Source organism: Pocillopora damicornis, chromosome 7 (genome assembly GCF_964200805.1).
Source record: "Pocillopora damicornis chromosome 7, jaPocDami1.2, whole genome shotgun sequence".
Lineage (NCBI taxonomy): Eukaryota > Metazoa > Cnidaria > Anthozoa > Scleractinia > Pocilloporidae > Pocillopora > Pocillopora damicornis.
The window spans coordinates 22,602,631-22,623,796 of record NC_142676.1 but is presented as its reverse complement, the minus strand read 5'-3'; the positions used below and the strand labels follow the sequence as shown (position 1 = coordinate 22,623,796).

The 21,166-nt window shown below is 38.7% G+C and overlaps 2 protein-coding genes and 1 pseudogene across 2 annotated transcripts in view; 2 read left to right on the top strand and 1 right to left on the bottom strand.

The window, feature by feature from the left end:
- LOC149043156 (uncharacterized) overlaps positions 1-21,166 on the bottom strand; it is a 98,932-nt gene that overhangs the window by 25,038 nt on the left and 52,728 nt on the right. The gene's annotated exons all lie outside the window — the stretch shown is intronic.
- Positions 1,947-11,017, top strand: LOC149043160 (cysteine repeat modular protein A-like). The gene is made up of 10 exons (XM_089212753.1): positions 1,947-2,004; positions 2,675-2,749; positions 3,296-3,367; positions 4,590-4,667; positions 4,903-5,542; positions 5,917-6,119; positions 6,794-6,919; positions 7,454-9,004; positions 9,327-9,723; positions 10,515-11,017. Exons 5-10 carry the CDS (start codon positions 5,502-5,504, stop codon positions 10,603-10,605), a joined length of 2,409 nt encoding a protein of 802 aa, XP_089068879.1. The 5' UTR covers positions 1,947-2,004; positions 2,675-2,749; positions 3,296-3,367; positions 4,590-4,667; positions 4,903-5,501; the 3' UTR covers positions 10,606-11,017.
- On the top strand, positions 14,248-15,612 carry LOC149043159 (uncharacterized; annotated as a pseudogene).

The following is a 21,166-nucleotide window of genomic DNA, read 5'->3' as shown; positions in this document are numbered from 1 at the left end:
GCATTTTATATTTCAAAATTTTAAGTTGTTACAAGATAAACAACCAATAAGTTAAGTTTGAAATAAAATATCACTGTAAGCACTATCACAGAGGAATGACTGTATAAAATTAACTTACAGGATATTTAAAAAAATATCAACTTATAAAGAGCTTATTTTAATGAGTAGGTGTTTTCACAGGGTAATTCTGTATAACAGTGTAACATTTTTACGTGAGGGATTGTTTGACAACTTGACCAACCTGAATCACCTGTAAGTCAACACGAGATTATCCAGTGAATGTACTAAATTTGAGAGGCTACCTCTGATAAGCCGAGAGATTAGCCTGGCTGAAATTCTTGGTTTAATTTGTGCCCTTTATAAGGTCATTTCGCAATTTTACATCGCACATACTTACTGTGCAACTAGCGTGCGCATTAAAGAAATGGGGTCTTTTTCTCTATGGTCAGATTTTCCGGAAAAGTAAATCGTCCTTTTTACTAACAAACAAGTCTGGTGACCAAAAACGTTTTTTCTTTCTTGGAATTAAGGAAATACTCTTTTTCGATAAAAAAATACAAACCCATTTTCAATGTGGGAAAAATTAGGAAGATTTTAGCAAGTACTCAAAATATTATTGCCCTAAAATTATAAATTTTTTAGGGCTATCTATTAAGAGCTGCTGCTCCTTAACAAGCCCTAAAACTACCTTCTCATATGTAAAAACTGTATCTTGTCATTCGTAAAGAAAATTAGAAAAAAAACCAATAGGTTAAGTTTAAAAAAAAATTGTAGGTTCTTTTTCAAACGAATAACCAACTGTGAAAAAATCAATGCATAGAAAATTTGAATAGATCGGTCGATCAAAAATCTTAATTTGTTTATGTTTTTACAGTGAACTGGGAGATAATAATATAACCTTTTTACCTGAGGGATTGTTTGACAACTTGATAAAAAACCTAAAATATCTGTGAGTGTACACGACCTTTGTCTAGCTTCTCTGAAAAATTGAGAGGCTTTCTCTGCAAGAGCCAAGGATCAGCCTAGCTGAGATTATAGTGACAATTCTATGGCTCAAATTTGTTGAACAAAATTACTTTCACGAGTCGATGTTTTTACAGGGGACTGAAGGCTAATAATTTAACGTTTTTACCTGAGGGATTGCTTGACAATTTGATCAACCTGAAAGGGCTGTGAGTTAACATGAGTTTGTCTAAGTTTTATAATAAATTGTGAGGCTTTTTCTGTAAGAGCCAAGGATCAGCCTAGCTGAGATAATAGTGACAACACTGGGGCTCAAACTTGTCAAAAGACGTTTTTTTGTTTGTCGGCTTGACCAACTTGAGAAACCTGTGCGTTAAAAGGTTATCTAGCTTAGGAAGTTTGGGAGGTTTTCTCAGTAATGACTGGCAGGCCTTTATTTTTTCGTCGAGGAAAGGAACGGGGATTCAAATTCTATATGACAGTAGCTCCGCATCTTTCTTTTTTTTTCCCGTTTTTTCGTCTTTTTTTTCGTTTTGTGAATGAAAACGTTTTATTTCATCGACTCATCATTTTTGTTTGTTTGTAGAAAGCAGTTCACACTTAAGGTGGTTGGTAATAGTTTTCCCAAACTCTAACCGGCTATTTTCAGATATTCCCCTCTCTTCCCTACCCCCTCCCCCCTCCTATGCGAAAAATTTCAAACTGGATTTCTCAATTTCATTGGAATGTTCCACACTCACTATTTCAAATGTCAATCTTTTGATCAAAGCCTGAGTGAGACTCGTTTGAATGCGAAGGAAGAAAGTTGGTTTTGAGCGCTTTGAATATACATATAGCCGGCGAGAGCTTAAGAATACTGTAGCCAGCTTCTTTGAGAAACTTGAATTTGAACTAATCATGAACATACGAAAAGTGCAAATTGTCCTAAGGTTAGTAAGTTATTTTATTTGCATCAAATTCTTAAAATTTTAACAGGGATCTATCTTGCAACTCTATTACCTCTCTACCTGGCTTACCGAGTTCTGGGAAGCTAGAATTCCTGTAAGCACTAACAGTAACTAATACCAATCATGTGCAATTTTCCTTCCGTGGTAGAATGTCGACCATCAGGTCTCGAGTGGAATATTAACTTGGATTCATTTACTTTGTTCGAATTTACAATTTTATTTATTAACCTACCTATTGGTTCATGATTTTTAAACATCTACAGTCGACTTCTGATAACTTGAACACTTGCTAACTTGAACCTAGCGGTACCTCGGTCAAAGAAACTATTTCTCAAGAAAAGTATGAGAAAAAATGGATCCAGCTCTGGTCAGGAAATTTGTGAAAACTATAATTTTGACCAACATCTTTTCTTGAACCTTAGTCTTGTCGCGTGTTGGGGAGCTTATGGAATTTTTGATCACAGCTGCACTGTGTTATGTTCAAAATACGCGAGTCATAAGGTGTGACGGTTTTAGAAATCTCTCAGGTAAAGGCATATGTGGCTCGTGAATTTGCAAAATTGTATCGCTGCTTATGTAAATTAAGTCTCCTTGTTGAGTCACACTGGGTCGCCTGCATCGCCTTATTTTTGAAGAAAAACATTTCCTAACTTTTGTTTTTTTAGTCACGGCGACTTGAGATCCCATAGTAAGCCTTTGTGTGTATATTGGTCATATACTTTGACTTTAATAACCTCGATTGTCCTATGTATTCGTTTCTACAGGGATTTTTTTTGGAATAAACTTACCTTCTTCCCCGGCAATGCGTTTGGTGTGCCTTTCAATTCTTTGCGCAAAATGTTGGTGACTCAATTTATTATTTTTTTCTCGATTAATTTCTCTACTTCCTTTCATTGGTTTGTGCGATTTAATATCAACAAAATTCCCGCCTCAAAGTAAGTTAAGTTGCAGATTGAGATGGAGCATGTCTTTGAAGGGTTTCACTTTGAAGGCTTCAAAATCCACATTTAAATGATAATAAACGCCTATTATTAAAAGACAAACGCTCAGGCCATCGGTTTAATCATACTTACGAAAACACAGTAGTGTATTATTTTTTTCGTCTTCGTCAAAAATACTCAAATAATAATACACTGTAATTCAGAAAATACAGTTTAAAACGCAGATTTAATAAGCTCTGTACTGTTGTCCTTGATGGTGGTCAAGTTTCCAATCGGTCGTTTAACTACCTTTTAATGTGCTTGAAAGGAATGCAAACTTTGAAAAATGAATGAAATGAAAAACAAACAGCCTCGTTTTTTATTACAATTTTTAATCAGACACTTTCTCGTCTCTGACATAAATAGTGTTCATTCCTTCAGTGAGTGTCTTGCCGTTTCGGTTAGCTTTCTCAACAGGAACCATTTGAGGAGAATTCCTTACAGAGCATTTTACAATGTGACCCATTTAGACCTACTGTGAGTATTTTTAACAGTCATTCCATAAGATCAACTACTGAAGAAAAGAAGGGTTTGGATACACGTAGAATTAGATAGACCATCACAAAGGCAGCAACTAAAAAAAGATTGCACATAAAATTTTACGGCTGAAACCCAGTTTTTTATCACAAAACTGATGAGTATCATTCCCAAGTTTAAAGAAGCTTTCACAATGTCTTCACTTTTATGGAATCAAGGAGCTCGTTCATTGCCTGTTTTTGCTGCCGTACAGCTTAGTGGCCAGTAAGCTTAACATGTTTCAGAGTATTGGTGCGTTTTATAGTTCATTGACGCAACAACGTGCGTTTAAGACTTTCTTGATAAAATAAAATTTTAGATAAATAAAGTGTGTTCGATTCAGCATAGGATAAGATATTTTTTTCTTTGCGTAATAAAATCCATTCCATAATTCAATCTACGAACAACGTATGGTGGCTTGGCTCACAGTTCTGATTTGCATTAACTCGTTTTCATTCCATCAAATGCTTGCTATCTAACTTCATATCTTGCAGCATTAATACCGAAGTGAGTCTCGATTACCGCATGAGATCGAGGCCATGTGTGTCTGTCACTCCAAGATGGCGTCGAATCGCATATTTACACGCAAATTCAGGATTAATATCAACTGCGTTGCAGAAATTGGCCTTGTCAATGACCGACTCGGGCAATTTCTAAACACACGCATACTATTTGAATCCTAAAGTTTACTCGTGACTACTTTCAATTTTCTTCCTGAATTTATAAAGCTGTTAATAAAATCCAATCCCTCATAGCAGGTACTGTCCAGGGCCAACAACAAAGTACTCTAGAAAACTGTCACATACAACAAACTGATTTATGCATACGCTACAAGGCCAGCAGTCGGGCACGGTCGGCAATCAAGCAGATTTTTTTTTTTTTTAAATTTATGTAAAATGTCCTTGAAAACCTCATCAGAGAACCATGTAACTGATTGTAATTGTGAAATTTTTCTGCAAGATTACAAAATACCCTACATTGGGTCGAAAAGTGCTAATTTTGGTCTCCACAGAATACCGATTAATTTTATAGTAAATATGGCAAGACAAAATCAAGACCTCAGCAACCGTCATTTAATAGAGGGTGTCCGATGAATATCGGATTCGTCACAATTTTTTACGTAGAAATATTCCACTGTGATTTTCACTGCTACATATTAATCGTCCTCATTTTATTCCTGTAGAACACTATCTGATAATCCTCTTAAGATTATCGAGCGGGAGGCCTTTCGCCTTGAGTCCATCAGCGTGAAATTTACACTGTAGGTTTTAAATTTTTTTTTTAATGATATTCCATCCAGGTGTTACTCATTCAAGAACTTCTTCAAGTTTAATATTTGCTGATCAGATCATGAAGGAGGACTGAAAATCGATGAGAACGAGAAAAAAAAAATCTGATCAGATGCATCGCCAAGTTAAGGACTGAAGTGCATTGAACCTGTGCCAAATCTGTAGTAAGATGATCTCAACTCTTGTTATTCTTCTCCCATTTTACAGCTTTCTCCTCCGGACGACTTTAAAGACATTAACATCTGCCTCATTCGCAGGCCTCCACTCTATGAATTTCAAACTGTGACGTATCCGACATAATCAAACGTTCAGCATTGCACTAAGTAGCTAAAAAGATAACCAACAAACATCATTGCAATAATGGCCGGTGATAATTTGTTCTATCTTTGTTGAAGAGTTTTAAATAATAATTACATTTTCTCAAACTCGAAATTGCAATTTTATGGGCTGCAACAATACTCACCTTATGGAGCAACATTAAGCGCTGATAAATACTGTCTTCAAACTCAAATGATTTGCATTTATTGAGTAAGAGATAGGGTATGAAAAGTTTAAGAGTCCGTTCCTCAATTCTCCCCTGCTCCCTAACATATGATGCCGAGCCCATGAGTATTCTCACTATGCAATATAAGTTGATGCTTTCAGGAAAAAACAAAACACATCAAAACAAAAAAAAACATAAAACGAGTAGCTTTTCGAACTTAGGATAGCTAATGTTGATTTATTTCATTTGAATTTAGATTTTCAGCCGATAGACATTGTTTAATTTCTGTTGCAGTTTTGCAAGGAATAGAATAGCTAGAACCATGTATTATTCCATTCCAAGAGGGAAAGTCACAATATACTTGTTAGTATAAGATGAATGTTTTGATAGCGTACACGCATAACATCATATCACATACAAAGTAGTTTTGATATGTAACTCTAATTTAGGACAAGCAGCTGAGCAAGGGAGAGTAGGAATATTTAAAAGGACTTGATATTCAAATGTAGGACTTTTGGACCCTTACTATACCGATCTGAGAGAAAAAGCAGAGCGTTTAAATTAGAAGTAGTAGAAATTATATATGAATCAGTTACCAGCGTCATCGGTATTAGTGTCTGGTATAGTCTGATAAAGTCAAGAATGATATAGTCACGCGAGCTTAAGCAATGATATGTTTATATGTAAATATACTACAATATTTCCAAAGATTCTTCTGTTATCATTTTCACTCCTAGGAACTTTCTTTATTCCTACGATGAAGCTATTGTCGTTGAACGTTACAGCAGTGAATACTTCTCCCTTCAGCCAGCACTACTCAGTATGGGTTTCCGCACCGAAGCTGAAAACAAATCACACGTTGTATTTCTCCCATGTCCTTTGGGAACATTTTCGAAGTCTTTGGGGACAAGAAGCTGGAAGTGCGTTGATTGCTCTCCTGGTATGTTATAGTTTGGACGTTTGTAAGAACCCGATGTAGCTTAGGTCACAATAAGAAACGGTGAAAGCGATTAATTTCTTGGTACATGTGTCTAGGAATGACCATCTTATGAACCATTTCTTGCTTGTATATAAACAAGTCTTTCGGGGGAAGCTTTAATACTTAAAGTCCGCTGGGGTCGTTTTATCTTAAGAGTCAGTAACTACAACAATATATTTTGAATAAAGCCTAAAGGGCTATAAAAGTGTAAGGAGGTAAAGGCTGCCTCAATTTATGACGCGGGTGCGAGAGAGGATTTCAGGTTTCAGTATATAACTGAAAAACAGTCTCTGTCCAAAGCATCAACTATTTCAGTTTAGGAAAAATGACTTGCAAAGGAACTTTTTTACCTCTATCAATGAAACTAAAATTGATTAAAAATTTGACTTCGTACAAAAGTAAACGATGATTGTTGGTGCTGGGAGAAAATTCCCGCAGAGGCAGCTTTGCAGGGTAGCTATATTAGAAGGTTAACTATTTGATTTCGATGGCTCAACCTTGAAGCTGGTGGAAACTTATTATTCCACCAAGTTACAGGTACGTTGACGGTATATATTTTTGTTTTCACATAAAATCAAAATGTACTTGGAACCACTCATTACCTCAACTGGAACTTTGACATGTTCCTCTTTCAGGTGGTTTTTACTCCGACACTCTTGGTTATGTTGCAGACGGCTGTAAGAAATGTCCAAATGGTTCTTACGTGGCGTATGACAAAAAACCTGGAAAATCTGTACTGGACTGCAAGACTTGTCCTGATGGTAATAACCGAACATGTGCTTTTTGACGTCACCAAAGGGTTTTAAGCTGTCAGTGTGTACACACGTAATAAAATGCTGTCTAGAAGCCTGGAAAGAATGAGGAAAAATGATTAGAATTAGAACAACCGTATTTATCTTTGGAAACAAACCCAGCACGTAGGCAAGAATCGAATGTCGCGAAACCCTTCCCTGTGTTTGCTTCATTGTGTATGGTTGGTTTGAAGATCTTTTTTTTTTCACTTAAGGGTACTATTTGACGCCCCAAGGTTTATAGGTGAACCTATCAGTTGATCTTCCTCTCAATCAATATTTGCAAGAACATCGGGTCTCAAAGCCCGGGAGAGAATCCTTTCCACCCTGCGCTGATAAATAATACGAAAACGAGGTTCAAGACTTTGATCGTACTTTTTTTTCAATGATAATTAAATATGACATCATTAGTCTAGCTGGTGTTTAGAGCTCCAGCTTCATCTAACTGAAGGTAGGAGTGAGTAAGATTTGATTGATTAATAATGCAATCTTGGATTTTTACAGGAACGGAAACCGACTTTTTCGCTGGACATCGTGCTTGTCCCTGCTTGGAAGGCCATTACAGAACTCATCTCTTCGACAAGTGTCTTACATGTGGCCGAAGCGGGCTGCTATGCAAAGATGAGTACGCCTCACTAAAACCTGGCTTTTGGTGGCAATGGCGGAACGAGTCCTACAAACATCGCTATGAATATTTCATGAAAAATCTCGCCCTAGAGTTACCTGAATTGGATGATTTCTCAGTGCAGTATCCTTATGCAATACCAACACCATACAGATGTCAGGTAGAGGAGTCTTGCAAAGGTGGTTTGGACTCACCATGCGGAGAAGGCTATCAAGGTCCGCTTTGCGCTGTATGCAATCCAGGGTACCACAAACAATTTCACTCTTGCGAAAAATGTCCTTCACGAGCTTGGATTGCAGGACAACTCTCTCTCATTGCTGCTATTATAGCGATATTTTTGACCCTTATAGTTTGGAGAAAGAAAAATAATATTTCAAAGGACCGGGGACTCTCTTGTTTTGACAATTTGTTGTCAAAGCTTAAGATCTTGATTGGTTTTTATCAAGTCACTCATGGCTTGCTAGATGTGTTCTCGTTCATTGAATGGCCAGATTCATTGCAGGTTGTGTCCAAATATTCAGGAATTTTACAGATGAATTTGCTTCAGGTAGCACCGGTTCACTGCCTTAATCACAAATTACACGTGGATGCCTTTGGAGATTTGTTTGTGCTCTTGTCAATGAATGCCATGGTTATTGTTGGTTCGTGTGTGATCTATGGTTTTTGGTATATGATGATCTCAAGAAAACAGGGACTGGAGGAGGACGAAAGGGCAAGCAAAATTTCACAGGGGAAAGTTCTTCTTTACAGAAACGCTTTTTTCTTCCTGTACGTGACATACCTAAGCACCTGTTCGAGGACAGCCAGTGTTATGCCGTTCGCCTGCCAGAAACTCTGCAAAGATAAAAGAGAAGAGTTATGTAACGAGTACCTTAAAGTAGATTACAGCATAAAATGCCAAGGAGCAAATTACAATCATCTTGTGATCGTAGCTTATATTTCAGCTGCATACATTATTGCTTTACCTGCTCTTTCTCTCGTTGCACTTTGGAGGCATCGGCGAACAATCATAACCAAGAAAGACAGTGATAATGGCTCTCATCCAGAAGTTGTTGACGGATTGCGATTTCTCTTCGAAAATTACAAACCTTGTTCTTGGTATTGGGAACTGATTGAAATGTCCCGCAAATTCATTCTTACGTGCGGCCTCATTCTCGTGGGTCAAGAAAGCAGATCCTTCATTGGATTGGCCTGGGTTGTTGCCGGTATGTATGCAGTGCTTTTCTGCTGGATCAAACCCATGCAAGACACTTTTGAGAACAGACTGATGTCCACTTCTCTTGCCGTTACACTTGTAAATCTTGGTATCGGTGCTGTGAGCAAAATTCCGACTGAGAATATATTAAACATGGCGGACCATCACAAGGACGCTTTGGCAATGAAAATACTGATTATTGGGGCGAATACGTTGGTGATTGGCCTCCTTGTTGGTAAGATAAACATCAATTTCATGGAAAGAAACTCAACTGCAACTTTTGTATGTTACTTTGTGTTGTCCGAAATATTAACCACAGTAGTGTCATATCATTCACATTAAAGGTACCCTTATCGTATCTCGAGTTTATTTGAACAGCAACTAACCATTGAAATAAAACGCACAATAAGAGTTTAGTCTTTCTATAGAGCTCAATTTATTTGGTTAAAAATTGAAACTACGTTACAGGCTTCTATGGTTTGTAATTCCACACCTTATAAGATTTTTACAGTTAAACAGAGAAAGTTTAATTCTCTAATCAATCATTTCCTTCCTAGTTCAGTACTTGGCATACTTACATCAGGTCTTCAAAGAGTGGCGCAAAAATCCAAAATGGTCCTTTTCTTGTTGCCTAGCCATGCTTCTTCCACTTAATGACCTACAAGGCGAGATACGTGGGATGGTTGGCAAAAACATGCTTAAAACACAACTTCAGTCAGGGATCATTGGAAAGCCCTCCATTGCGGCCAGTGCAAAAGATACTGGAGCATTGAGTTTTTCTCCAAGCCATGAAGACAGGGAAAGACAAGAAAGAAGTTTAGTAAAATCCAGAGTGACTGGATGCAGCAACACTAAATGTGACCGTGGGACTCAAACAGAAATAATCGCACCGGCATCTGCCGCTACCGCTGAACATGCACAAGTATCATGGAAAGCGTGCCAGCAGATAACCATGTGAGAACATGGCTAGTAATTCCTGTTTTCGTTTGTTTGTTTGTTTTTGTGTTTTGGGTGATGGCGATGTTGTTTCAGAGACAAAGTCCACTAAACTGGTCTAGTAAATCTCTTGAGAAGCGTCCCTGCTAAAGATAGACATTTGAATAAGATTCTCCGCGACATAGCTCTACAAAAAAAGGTCATCCTACCTAAGCTGATATGGGTGGTGCAAAGTCGTCTCCCCTACTCTTAGCATTGACCTACATGTTATAATAATGACGGGTTGAAGTAAATATGCAACGTATGCAACTTCTTCCAGACTATAGGCCGACTGACCTCTTTATTTCGTTCGTGAAAGAGAGGTACAAAAGTGAAATTTTTTCTACACTTGTACATCTTTAGGATCTGCCAACCTGTATTCTTGGTTAGTCGTAGACATACGATATGTTGGAGATCCTTCATTTGATTCATAAGAGAAAATATAATGAACTCTCTAATTTGTGACATAGATTCTATTGCTAGACATTTTCAAGGCTTGTCTTCTTTTGGGAGGCATTGAGAATGAGCACCTACGTACGCTGGCCAGTTACCGTGCGTTTTTCTTCGTTGTTTTTTTCACATATGCTACAACCTAAATGCACTTTAATTACTTTATATGTTTATGTAAAAGAGACACAAGGATCCAATCGCTCTGACAAATGGCTAACGCTCGAAACGTCAGCCTTTAAACTCTTTACAGTGGCCAATTTACGTTTTCAACTCAGTTGATAACATTAACTCACCCTTTGAAAAATTGCTCCTGTTTTCAGGACTCGTTACTCTGTCCATCACACACCACTTGCTGAAGCAGAGGAAGCCACTTCAAAAGACGAAAAGACAGACAGGAATAATGGAGAATAAAGAACGCATCAAGAAATATCATTGCATTTAGCATACAAGGCAACGCATCCTCTTTTCTTTAAAATATTTAATAGAATAGCGAGAGCAGATATGTTCAGGCGAAACATGGTTTTTAATGATTAACTCCATTAACGTTTTTGGGGTATTATTTGCTCCTATTGACATATAATACTGGCATTAATTATAGCATTAGATGTTTCCTTAATGAAGGCATCGTTCCGATTTACACAAATCCACACTCTATAGAATAATCAGATATGCACGTGATATTCCCGTTTGAACAAACGTACGTTGTCATATTATCAGCAGTATCATATTAGCAGAGGTAGTACATGAAGTGGTAATATTCATAAATATTGCTATAAGCTAATAATAGTGATACTGATACAGTTTTGGTTTAATTAATTATTAAAAGGGTTAAACGGGTATTCTTTAGTTTGTAGACATGCTTGTTCAGGAGGACAGCAGCAAAACATGAAAAATAAGTACCTCGCTTCGTTCGTGATTTTAATAAAGTTTTAGCACAAATATTACGTCATTTGCTTTGGTGTACGTGTTGAATCCTCTTGCCCCTATCGAAAAAACACATGATATGTAACTCAGTTATCTCAAATGTAAATACTTTAAGGGTGGAAAAAATGAACTAGGGAACCTTTAATTATCCCCCGAGGGAGGGGAATTTTTTGAGGGGATCACACGGTTTTCCAGGGATAAGTTGACTGCCAATTAACTTCCGATGAGGAGGGGAAGGGTGGTCATAATAGTATTATAGAGCCTTACGGAGGATGAGGCATATTTCGTCATGACACAACTAAAATTATCTAGCTTAAATGTGAATTTGACACATTTTCAGTCAAATGTGGACAGTAAGTTTGATAGCTGTCATCAATATTTTATTTCCTTCATATGGTAAACAAAAAAATCCGACCCCCTCAAATGAAGATTAAATATTAAAGCCTAAGAAAATATATTACAAATCAGTTTTAAAGAAGATTTCGTCGAGGATAGAAGCACATCAGAGACACGGCTGAAATTGAACAATTAAGGGCGGGTAGGGTTTCCCTTACTGTAATTCTGCGATTAAAAAGATTTTGAGATCTCTCTTTAATTTCAAAACGTGATTTTTTTCATCAAGCCACATCGTTTCACTGAGTGAGAATATCAAGGACATATCCAAAAGGCGTGATAGATTTACGTCTGTGGAAACACTCCTTAAAATTGATTTTATGTATTACATGAAACATGCTACGATGAAACGCACTCTCTGGTTAAGATGATTGCTGATTTCTTGAGTGTAGCGTTTTTCTATTTATCGGTTTCAAAATAAAGGCAAAAGCTAGTCTTGAATTTCCCACCCGTACTGCAAGCTGGGCAATGGAGAGAAACCAGTTTAATATTTGAGTTACAATCGTTTCCTCGTAAACTGAGTTCTATTTACACTTCACACGCACAAAGATATATTTTGGACTCTCGGGTGTTAGCTTCGCTTGCTAAACTGATGTGACCGTTCACAGTCATTTGCTAGAGCGTTCGTTTGCGCTTAAATGTTCTTTTCGAAATCCTGCAAGTACGTGCATCTGTGGTGAAGATCGACTTCACAGATAGATAAATCCACTATTTAAAATCCTTCAAAACGTTGTTTAACAGAAAACAATTCTTAGCTAATAAAAGAGATAATTAAAGTTTTTGATCTCATGAAATTTTATCGATGGCGCTTTCTTTTAAGGCAAGAGGCCTAATTATGTATTCATTTGTTCGTTTTCGTACAAAGATATATTTTCAACTCTTTCGTGTTAGCTTCGCCGGTTAAACTGATGTTTATAGATATTTTCTAGAGCGTTTGTCAATAAAACTGTCAAGGAGCAATTGAAATGTTGGGATTTTACTCAGACCGCAATTTCAAAAACTGTAATGAACTGAACCCTTTAAAAAGGAAGCCATTGCACAGGTCGATATTAAACAGCACTTAGATAACATATTGATTGTCAGAGAGATGGGGCGTAAACGACCTAATTAAAATTCAAATGTAATAACAGTATATTACGTGCAACTATAAAATTACAAGAAATCAAAATCAAAGTGCTCTGTGAGCAAACTCGTGAATTGACAGATGACTTACATGATTTTTTGGATTATGTTTAATGTTATCTGGTTTAGGGAATTTTGTGGTTGATTGTCATATTTAGAGTACGAGCAGTAGTTCAGTGTTCGCTAATGTAGCAAAGAAACAAAGTAGCGTTGGGATAAGAAGGCATTACAACTGAAATGATCATGCTATTACATTTGACATGGGTGGATGATGTCATGTGTTTTAAAATTACATCATTTTTGTTTCTGGTTCAAAAGAAAATGTTGGAAGTAAATGTGGGTCAAAAGTGAAATTTATTGTCTATCATTGTAAATGTTGGAATATCAAGGCAATATTTTCCTAATGAAAACATTAATAATTCCCTCTTTATTATATGGGACAAACGGGAACGAGTTTTGAGTGAGATACCTAAGCACAGACTGCCACCCTCATTTTGGATTTCCGCCTGGGTAGATTTTGGTCAAGTGCTAGGCAACGCATAATCTAGAACAAGATAGAATTTCATTTCAGGCCTGCTTATCAGTTTTGTGGTGTATAATTTTCGCATTTTAGTACGTAATATTTATTTTGAATCTTCAAATTGTCTTGAAACTTAAAAGAAAATTGTTCTTTAAAAATTCACTGAAAAAAATTAAAAAATTATTTGTTTATGTGTTATTTGACTCTCGTGTTAACCTGTAATTTCGTCAGACGCCGGCACCTTTTGTTGCTTCACACAGAAAAACACACGATACGAAATGTAATGATCGCTTTTGCCCCAATCTCACACCATAACAGAAAAAGCCTTTGAACACCTGTAAACTCCGAGCGCTTCGGAGTAAGTGATATTTTTAATGAATCTTCGGATTTTTTTCAAGTTCAAGAATTGTAAATTGCAATTTTATGAAAAACGAAGGTTGTTCTCTTAATTCAGTGTGAATCCTCGCACGCCTGCCAGTTGCCGGTGCCGCTTGTTGAAACTAAAACGAAAAAAAAAAAACTCTTTTAAGATTATCACTGGCTTCTTTTTCGCCGCACCACCATTCTTACCAACAAAGGTTGCCATTTTGTTTGTTTATTACTCGCCAAAAACTATCAAATGCACTCAAAAGCCTAAAATCGAAAAAAGGTTTACAGGGATCGACCAATCGAGCGAGCGAGCGAGCGAGTGGGCGAGTGCCATTCTCCACATTATATCTAGAACTCGCTCTTGCGCATGCGTGCAATTCACGAGTTAAAAAGGGGATTATAAAACCGTTAGTTTTCAATTTCAATGCCCCTGTTTTGAAGGTGTATGCAATGTACTTCACATGCATGTAGCTAAAAAAGAGAATGCTATCATTTTAAACTGATGTTAAGCCATTGTTTGAACCAAATGGTATGAGTAACAAAAGAATATGATAGAACCAAGCGTTATTACACACGGAAAGCTGGAAAAGGTGTGATTGCTGTATTAAAAGACAATACCACAAGGGGCAAGCCCCTCGTTCCACCAACTTTGTTCCTTAGATGTGGTGCGCCGCCAGATCTCCAGTGGTGAAGACTCTGATGAAGACAGGGTGGACGTGACGCTGATGGAGGCACTTGCCCAATGTTACTAGGCTTCCGACACTTGGGAGAAGCGTCGCCAAATACTTTCCATCATGGCAGATAAGGTGCGCTTTACCAAACTCCTTCGTTATATTCCTTGTCTGACCAACTATCGATTTACGGACGCCAAACGCCATTGCCTTACCTCATTATGGAAGAGGTGGACCAGTAAAGTCCTTACGAGTGAGGCCTTGACAACAATTCGGAGAAAGATCCATAACGCTTAGCAACAAAGAAACTATAAAGATATCAAACGTGATGATTCCTGAAAGAGTGGTCAAACAATATTTGGCCGACTGTGACAGGATGAGTTTCAAGCCCTTAAGGCGAAGTACGCTTCTGCGTATCCTTGCTGTTTGTCCCGCCTCTGTTTGAAAGTCACTTCAAGCTTAGGTTACGTTAGTTCTGCAGGATCGCAGGCATTTGAAGACTTATCCGACGTCGTAGAAAGACTTGGAGACACGGGAAAAAGCATGATGGGCTGGACGAAAGATATACAGAGTCGCCTTCGACTTGGAAAGCGTTACCTCAAAAGAGATTACAAGGCAAATGTTCTTCATATTCATTCTATAACGTTATCAAACACGTTAACAGTTCTAAAGGCGGAATACACGTTTGTAGAAGGTGCTTCTCTGCCGAATAAGGTCATACATCCGTGTGAACGAAAATACCCTTTTACGAGAGAGTCAGGCTTCAATCTGAGCCTAGCTGAATTTTTTTGTCAGATAAAAAGTTGTCCTGTAATTTTCTTTTAGATCGCAAATATTGCTGGAAAATTTGTTTCTTTTTCTTTCCACTACTTTTCAGAGTTGCGCAATGACTACTTTTTTCGTATATATTAATTACATGGCACCCAGGCCCGTCAAAACGTATGAGCACTGCATTGTGGTCTGGTCAACTGTCGTGTGTAATTTGTTTTGTGTGTATTATAGGTTCACACGTGTCAGGGTTCTACTGTGGCCGATCACTGCAGATTGTTTGCGTTGAGCGACCCAAAGGAGCTTGCCTTTCAAGCTCAGTGCAGCCATCAGCATGACGACACTTGTGATCGCAACGACCAACTAATGTCATCTCTCAGCGAAATAGAATCAGCAATGATCGCCCAGACAGATAACCTGCTACCCGAAGTCAAGGAGGAACTTTCGTTTACTTTAAAGCAAGTTATAACAAACATTTATGCCTGGAGGGCTCACATAGTACGCTCCTCAAATCAAGATGCTGGAAGGATCGATATCCTCGAGTCATTAGAAGAGTCGTCAGTGCTAGTTATACTGGGCTATGAAATATTTGCCGAGAAAGCCAAACCGGTTGGTTTTGCAAACGTGGCATTACTTGGCACATCAGCGTAGCCCTCAGAGAGGTTAGCGAACGTCTTCAAATGCTAACCTTCGCTCACATCTTCCAGAGGGCACTCAAGACAAATGTGCGGTCCTCGCAGTCATGGCGGACGTTATCAAACAACTCAAGACCATCATGCCAGATCTGAAGCCAAGACAACGCTGGCTGCTACCATAGCGGGTCTACCAACGATTGGATTTTTCAGATCCCTAGTGTGGAAAAGGAGCTAGTGATCGTAAGGCAGCCTTAACAAAGTCACACATGCATATTCACTTACACTCTGGCATCGATATCGAGAAGCTCGCGCAGATGGTTGAGGCTATTCTTTCTTCCGGTGGAGTGGCTTCCGTAAGTGTCACCCGCTGCGAGTCTATCACAAACCCTCCAATGGTCACTTGCAAAATTGATGGTGTGAGTAAACTCTCAAATATAGAGCTCACCATAGAGGGAATCCGTGTATGGAGAGCATACGGCGTGGTACCTGGGGAACTGATATCTGCTCCAAAGGCTGAGATCCCACCACCAGATATTCTGCCGTCAATGGTAGTATACTCCTGGCGCACCTAAGCTCTTTCTCCTCTGTCGAGAAAGGGCGGACTACCACATCACATCCAAGTGAAACCCATGCCACCAGAGACCAGACGGAAACCGACGAAGAGCCTCCAACAGCAAACGAGGCACTGTTTACATGCCCAGAAGAAGGATGTAGTAAGTCATTCCTGAAGCACTCCTACATGATGTAACACTTAGACTGTGGCAAACACCAATGTGCGCTAGAGCATGAGACGCTTTTTGACAAAGCTGCATTAGAGTATGCAGAGCACCTGGAGGGACAACCAACGCTGGTACCGGTTGTCGGAGCAGTCAGCTCGCCCGTAAGTGACACAAACAGACAGGTGATGGGCTAAGCACTTAAGTCAGGTGAGTCACGAAGAACCAGGTTCACCCAAAACCAGAAGTCCTATCTGACAGCAAAGTTTAGAATTGGAGAGGAGAAGTAAGGCAGATCCAGCAGCGGTTGCACGATCAATGATGTGTGCCAAGGATTCGACTGGCAACGTGTTGTTTAAGAGTAACGAATTCCTGACCGCAAACCAAATAGCAGGTTTTTTTTTACGTCTTGCCTCGAAGAAAACCCTTGTGGATGACGAGCAGCAAGGGGATATCGAAGTTGTTACACTTGAGGCCGGTTTGGACGTGGCTGTCCGTGAGCGAACACCTAAACAGCCAATTGTTTACGATGCCTACAATTTGTGTGAGCTGGCGTCCCAGAAGAAGATAAGTGACTTTTCCATTGCTGTATTAAAGGAGATTGGAATTCTTTTGACGTTGACCTTTCAGATGTAATAGTTGGGCGCAAGAAGCCCTACATCGAAAAACTGCAGTCGCTTTGCGAAGAATGCGCATGTCAGCGTTGAGGGATGAGTGGCTAAGCCAATGTTAATTGACTGTTATAACAGAACTTTCATTTAGTCATGCTGTAAAGTTCGTCGGGAGCATGGAGAAAAATCTTTGTCGCCGTCCTATATATATACCCTGTAAAATTGTTAACGACGACGACTGATTATAATGAAGTATATTAATTAAATGAGTTCCTAAGATGGAAAAAAAATGTTGCTCTTGTTCTCACTGGATTCTGATTTTGTTCTAAAAGCAGCCTCTGAAGCCTTTTAAGGTGAGATGTGTGTCGCTAATATTGGAACGATTTATGTACTGATGTCGCAACCTCGCTCTCAGGGTTTCTCTTCTTCCCACCCCAATCGGAGAACTAGGTTGTCCATGTAATGAAATGGTCGCTATCGTTTTTCCTAAATGTCGTCAATTTACAGTAAAGGGTTTGAACCCGGGGGTAACATGTATTAGTATAGTTTGATCGTCCGGGTGAGTGTAGTGCTGAGAAGGACTGTTGTCGGTAGTGGTGACTGACGTTTCGACAACCTGAGCGGAAGTCATCATCAGAGTCAAGTGAAAGGTTGTTGTCAGTCGAATGTACTTAGTCCGGTTTGTGTACACTGATTGGTCAGTTTTGCCGCAATGTTATTGGCTGTAAGACTCAAGTGGCGTAGGTCAGTCGTGATTGGTCGGTTTGGATCCGTTAGTGAAGTTAGGTCGTTCTGTTCGGTTCGTTTGTAATGTTAATGTCGTGGATGAGTCGTTTGTATGGTGCCGGTAGTGGTTGACACCTGTTGAGGGGAGTCTGTTCCAAGTTAGTAAACCAGCTTTCCAGGGTCAGTCGTTGAAAGTAGTTGGTGCTGTAGGTTAGGCATTGCGCAAAGTCCCAGTCAGTAGTGTGGTTCGTAAGTCGTAGTGTATAAGATCAATCGTTCCGACTGCCACGCCTCCTACATCGGTGAGACTGGCAGAAACCTCGCAAGTAGACTGACTGAACACAAATGAGCGACGAGGAAAGGCGATGTCAACAATCACATCGCTGAACATCACCGACTTACGAATCACACTATTGACTGAGACTCTGCGCAATGCCTAACCTACAGCACCAACTACTTTCAACGACTGACAACAACCTTTCACTTGACTCTGATGATGACTTCCGCTCAGGTTGTCGAAACGTCAGTCACCACCACCGACAACAGTCCTTCTCAGGACTACACTCACCCGGACGATCAAACTACACTATTACATGTCGTCAATTTGTTCGTTTCCTTTAAAGCCCTATAAAATAGTTTAGCTAATGGCCCACAACACATAATTAGTAATTTAATGTTCTGTTTACTTTTTTAGCTGCTTCTCGTTCCTAATGCAGTTAAAAACTCGGGGTCTAACAATCGCGTAATCACACTTTTTTCTGTACGCTTTTTTAGTTCGATTGTGAAACGCCGCTTCCATGAAAAAGAAGAAAGAAAAATACACGAGTATAAGAGGTCGCAATGTTCACATTTGGGAAAACGTGTGTCGCTGTCTCAGTTTTCCATGCTTCTCAAAAGCATGAAAAAGTTCCCTGTGGACTCACTTGCTGACTGCTGTACATTCCCATTGCGTGTACTGATAATTTGGAAGTATATCTACACAATGGGATGTTAGATTTCGTCTATTAATAATATTTGTATGGCTTCTTGGTATTTTGTTTTGCTTCTAAAAGATCATGACGTCCAGTGGCAAAATCAACTTCTTGATCATTGCGTGACTTAACAGATATGATCACGATTGCCTAAGAGATTTCGGCAAAAATGGTGTTGGAATGTTGTAAAGAGCCTTTTGGGAGAAATTGCTTTGAAACTCAAAGCAAGAAAAATTATTTTGATCTGCAAAGGCTCCTATAGGTTAGCTGTAGAAAAAATTAGCTGGGAAAATTGAATAAACTCATAAAAGTTGATCTAGCTTAGGGTGACATTACTAAAAATGTTTACCCGAGATGGCTAATCTACTAGCGATAAAGTTCTCACGGAAACAGATATTTAGTCAATATCTTATTCAAAGGATCTAAAAATGCAGCCCTTCAGCGCTGTGGATTACTGACGACCACATAGATTAATTAGAATGTAATAATTTTACAATCGTTTGCTTACGGGTGTGGAGAATGTGCTATTTGATGACTTCCGGTTGACACGCTTTTGTTGTGATAACCGCTATTTTAAACTAATTTTTACATCCCATTTTAGACCAGCATTTATTCTCTTAAGAATATCAATTTCATGTTATTCGATGTTTTACCGGGTACAAAAAATTTCCCTTTAAAAAACACGCAAAATTACAAATTATTCGAAAGTGAATTTTAGTTAATATCATCGGCTTACCATGACCTTTAAATTTTATTCACTGGAGTAAGATTGAAGTCAAGTTACTTGCAAAGACTTCAACAGCAATGTTGAAAGCACGAATCGGTTCTTTCTATGACGCGAATTCAAAAGGGCGAATTTTATTTTATTACTAAAGAGTTATAATCAGACGTTACGACTAACTCGGAAAGACCCTTCCATATTCCTCAGGAGCTACGGCCTTGCAATCAAGAGGACCAGGTCCCTCTGGAAGAATAGAATTAAATCTACTATTATTATCATTATTGTTATCATTAGTGTTCCAAATTCCTCTAGGCTCACACTCGGTCCACGCCACCATCCTTGTTTGATCTTTTTCTCAACCTTTAAATAAATCAATCCACAATAGACTTAGCTCTCCTTTCGTGAGAGTACTTTCCGAAATGATTCACATTCCTACCTCGATTTTAACCGTGACTAGTGAAGTTTTCGTACTCTATTTTATTACGATGTGTTCTTCGCAACTGGAATTATACAATCGATATTTTAGCGTTTTTTGATTTAGTGTCGTAAGACCAAGACCAATGCAATTCCCCAAACGGAACAAAGTAAACATAGGATGTAAACATTACAAGGTTTGTGAGAGCTGAAAGTAAACGCCACGATTAGAGACTTGATAACACGGATAACCAAGACGCGATTTAAGTTTAGTCCTTATGGTTGTTTGATTGATTAGCAATAGTTTGCGAGTAGGCCGTTAATACCAGCGCTCCGAGGCAAGGTGTCTGTGCACATCATTAGTGTCACACCCTCCCCGCAAACATTTCCCCAGGCTCGTCATAAATCTTCTTGTGTGTGCAGAAACGCACATGCCGCTGAGCCAATAATGATCGAGGGCCCTACTCGTTAGCTACGATCGCGCGAGTCTATAGTCCAATGGCGGAGTGCAATGAGGCAAAAGCAATCATTTGAAGATTGCTGTAAGTTAGATTATGTGATTTTGTCACGGCCCACACTCTCGAGTAAAATGATCTGAGGGATTTGTCTCGGTCGAATTGAGAAATGATTGAGAGGTCTAATCTAGACAGTTATATGGATTGGTTCCCTACGAATTTGAACGAAGCCCCTTAAAAAAAAAAATGCCGTTAAGAAGTAAAGATCAGGATATACAGTTAGATATCAAATCTTCGACAAAATGTTTGGGACAACCTCAAATTTCGTTTAATTTCTTAGATCACAGTTCATTGATTCGTTGATCTCACCTCTTCGTTACAATATAGATTGTTTAGAAGATAAAGTAGCATGCAAATTTTGAACACAAAGGATGGAAATACAAGCTGTAAACACTTCTTTCTAACCGAGTTCGTGACTAACGGTAGAGCCCGAAAAAAACGAGTCATTATGATATTTATTATATTTCCAGGAGGAGGAATAGTGTCTGGTAAAAAACGGCTGAGAGATAATAAAAATTGTACATTGATCTGAATATGATTACCTCATCCAAGATGCATCTCAGATTCCTGTCAAGGATTTTACCCATACTCTTCTAAAGGAACGTAATGAAATTATATCTCATTCAACTTAACGTTTTTTTTCTAGCTTATAGCAATCTTCGCCCTTAGGAAACAACTTAATTCTTGGATCCTCCAATTTAGGGTGCTTTCAACAGATGCGACGTTTTGTGTGGACATCAAAAAATTGTTTAAAAATTTTTGTTAAAAGAATTATCACCCATTACACCAAACGCCCCCACGACTTGATTGGTAGTCAAGTTGAAACAACAGCCCACCGTCCACATTGAGTTTGGCATTACGATCTTTGGTCCCAGTTCCTTGGTTACGTCCACGTT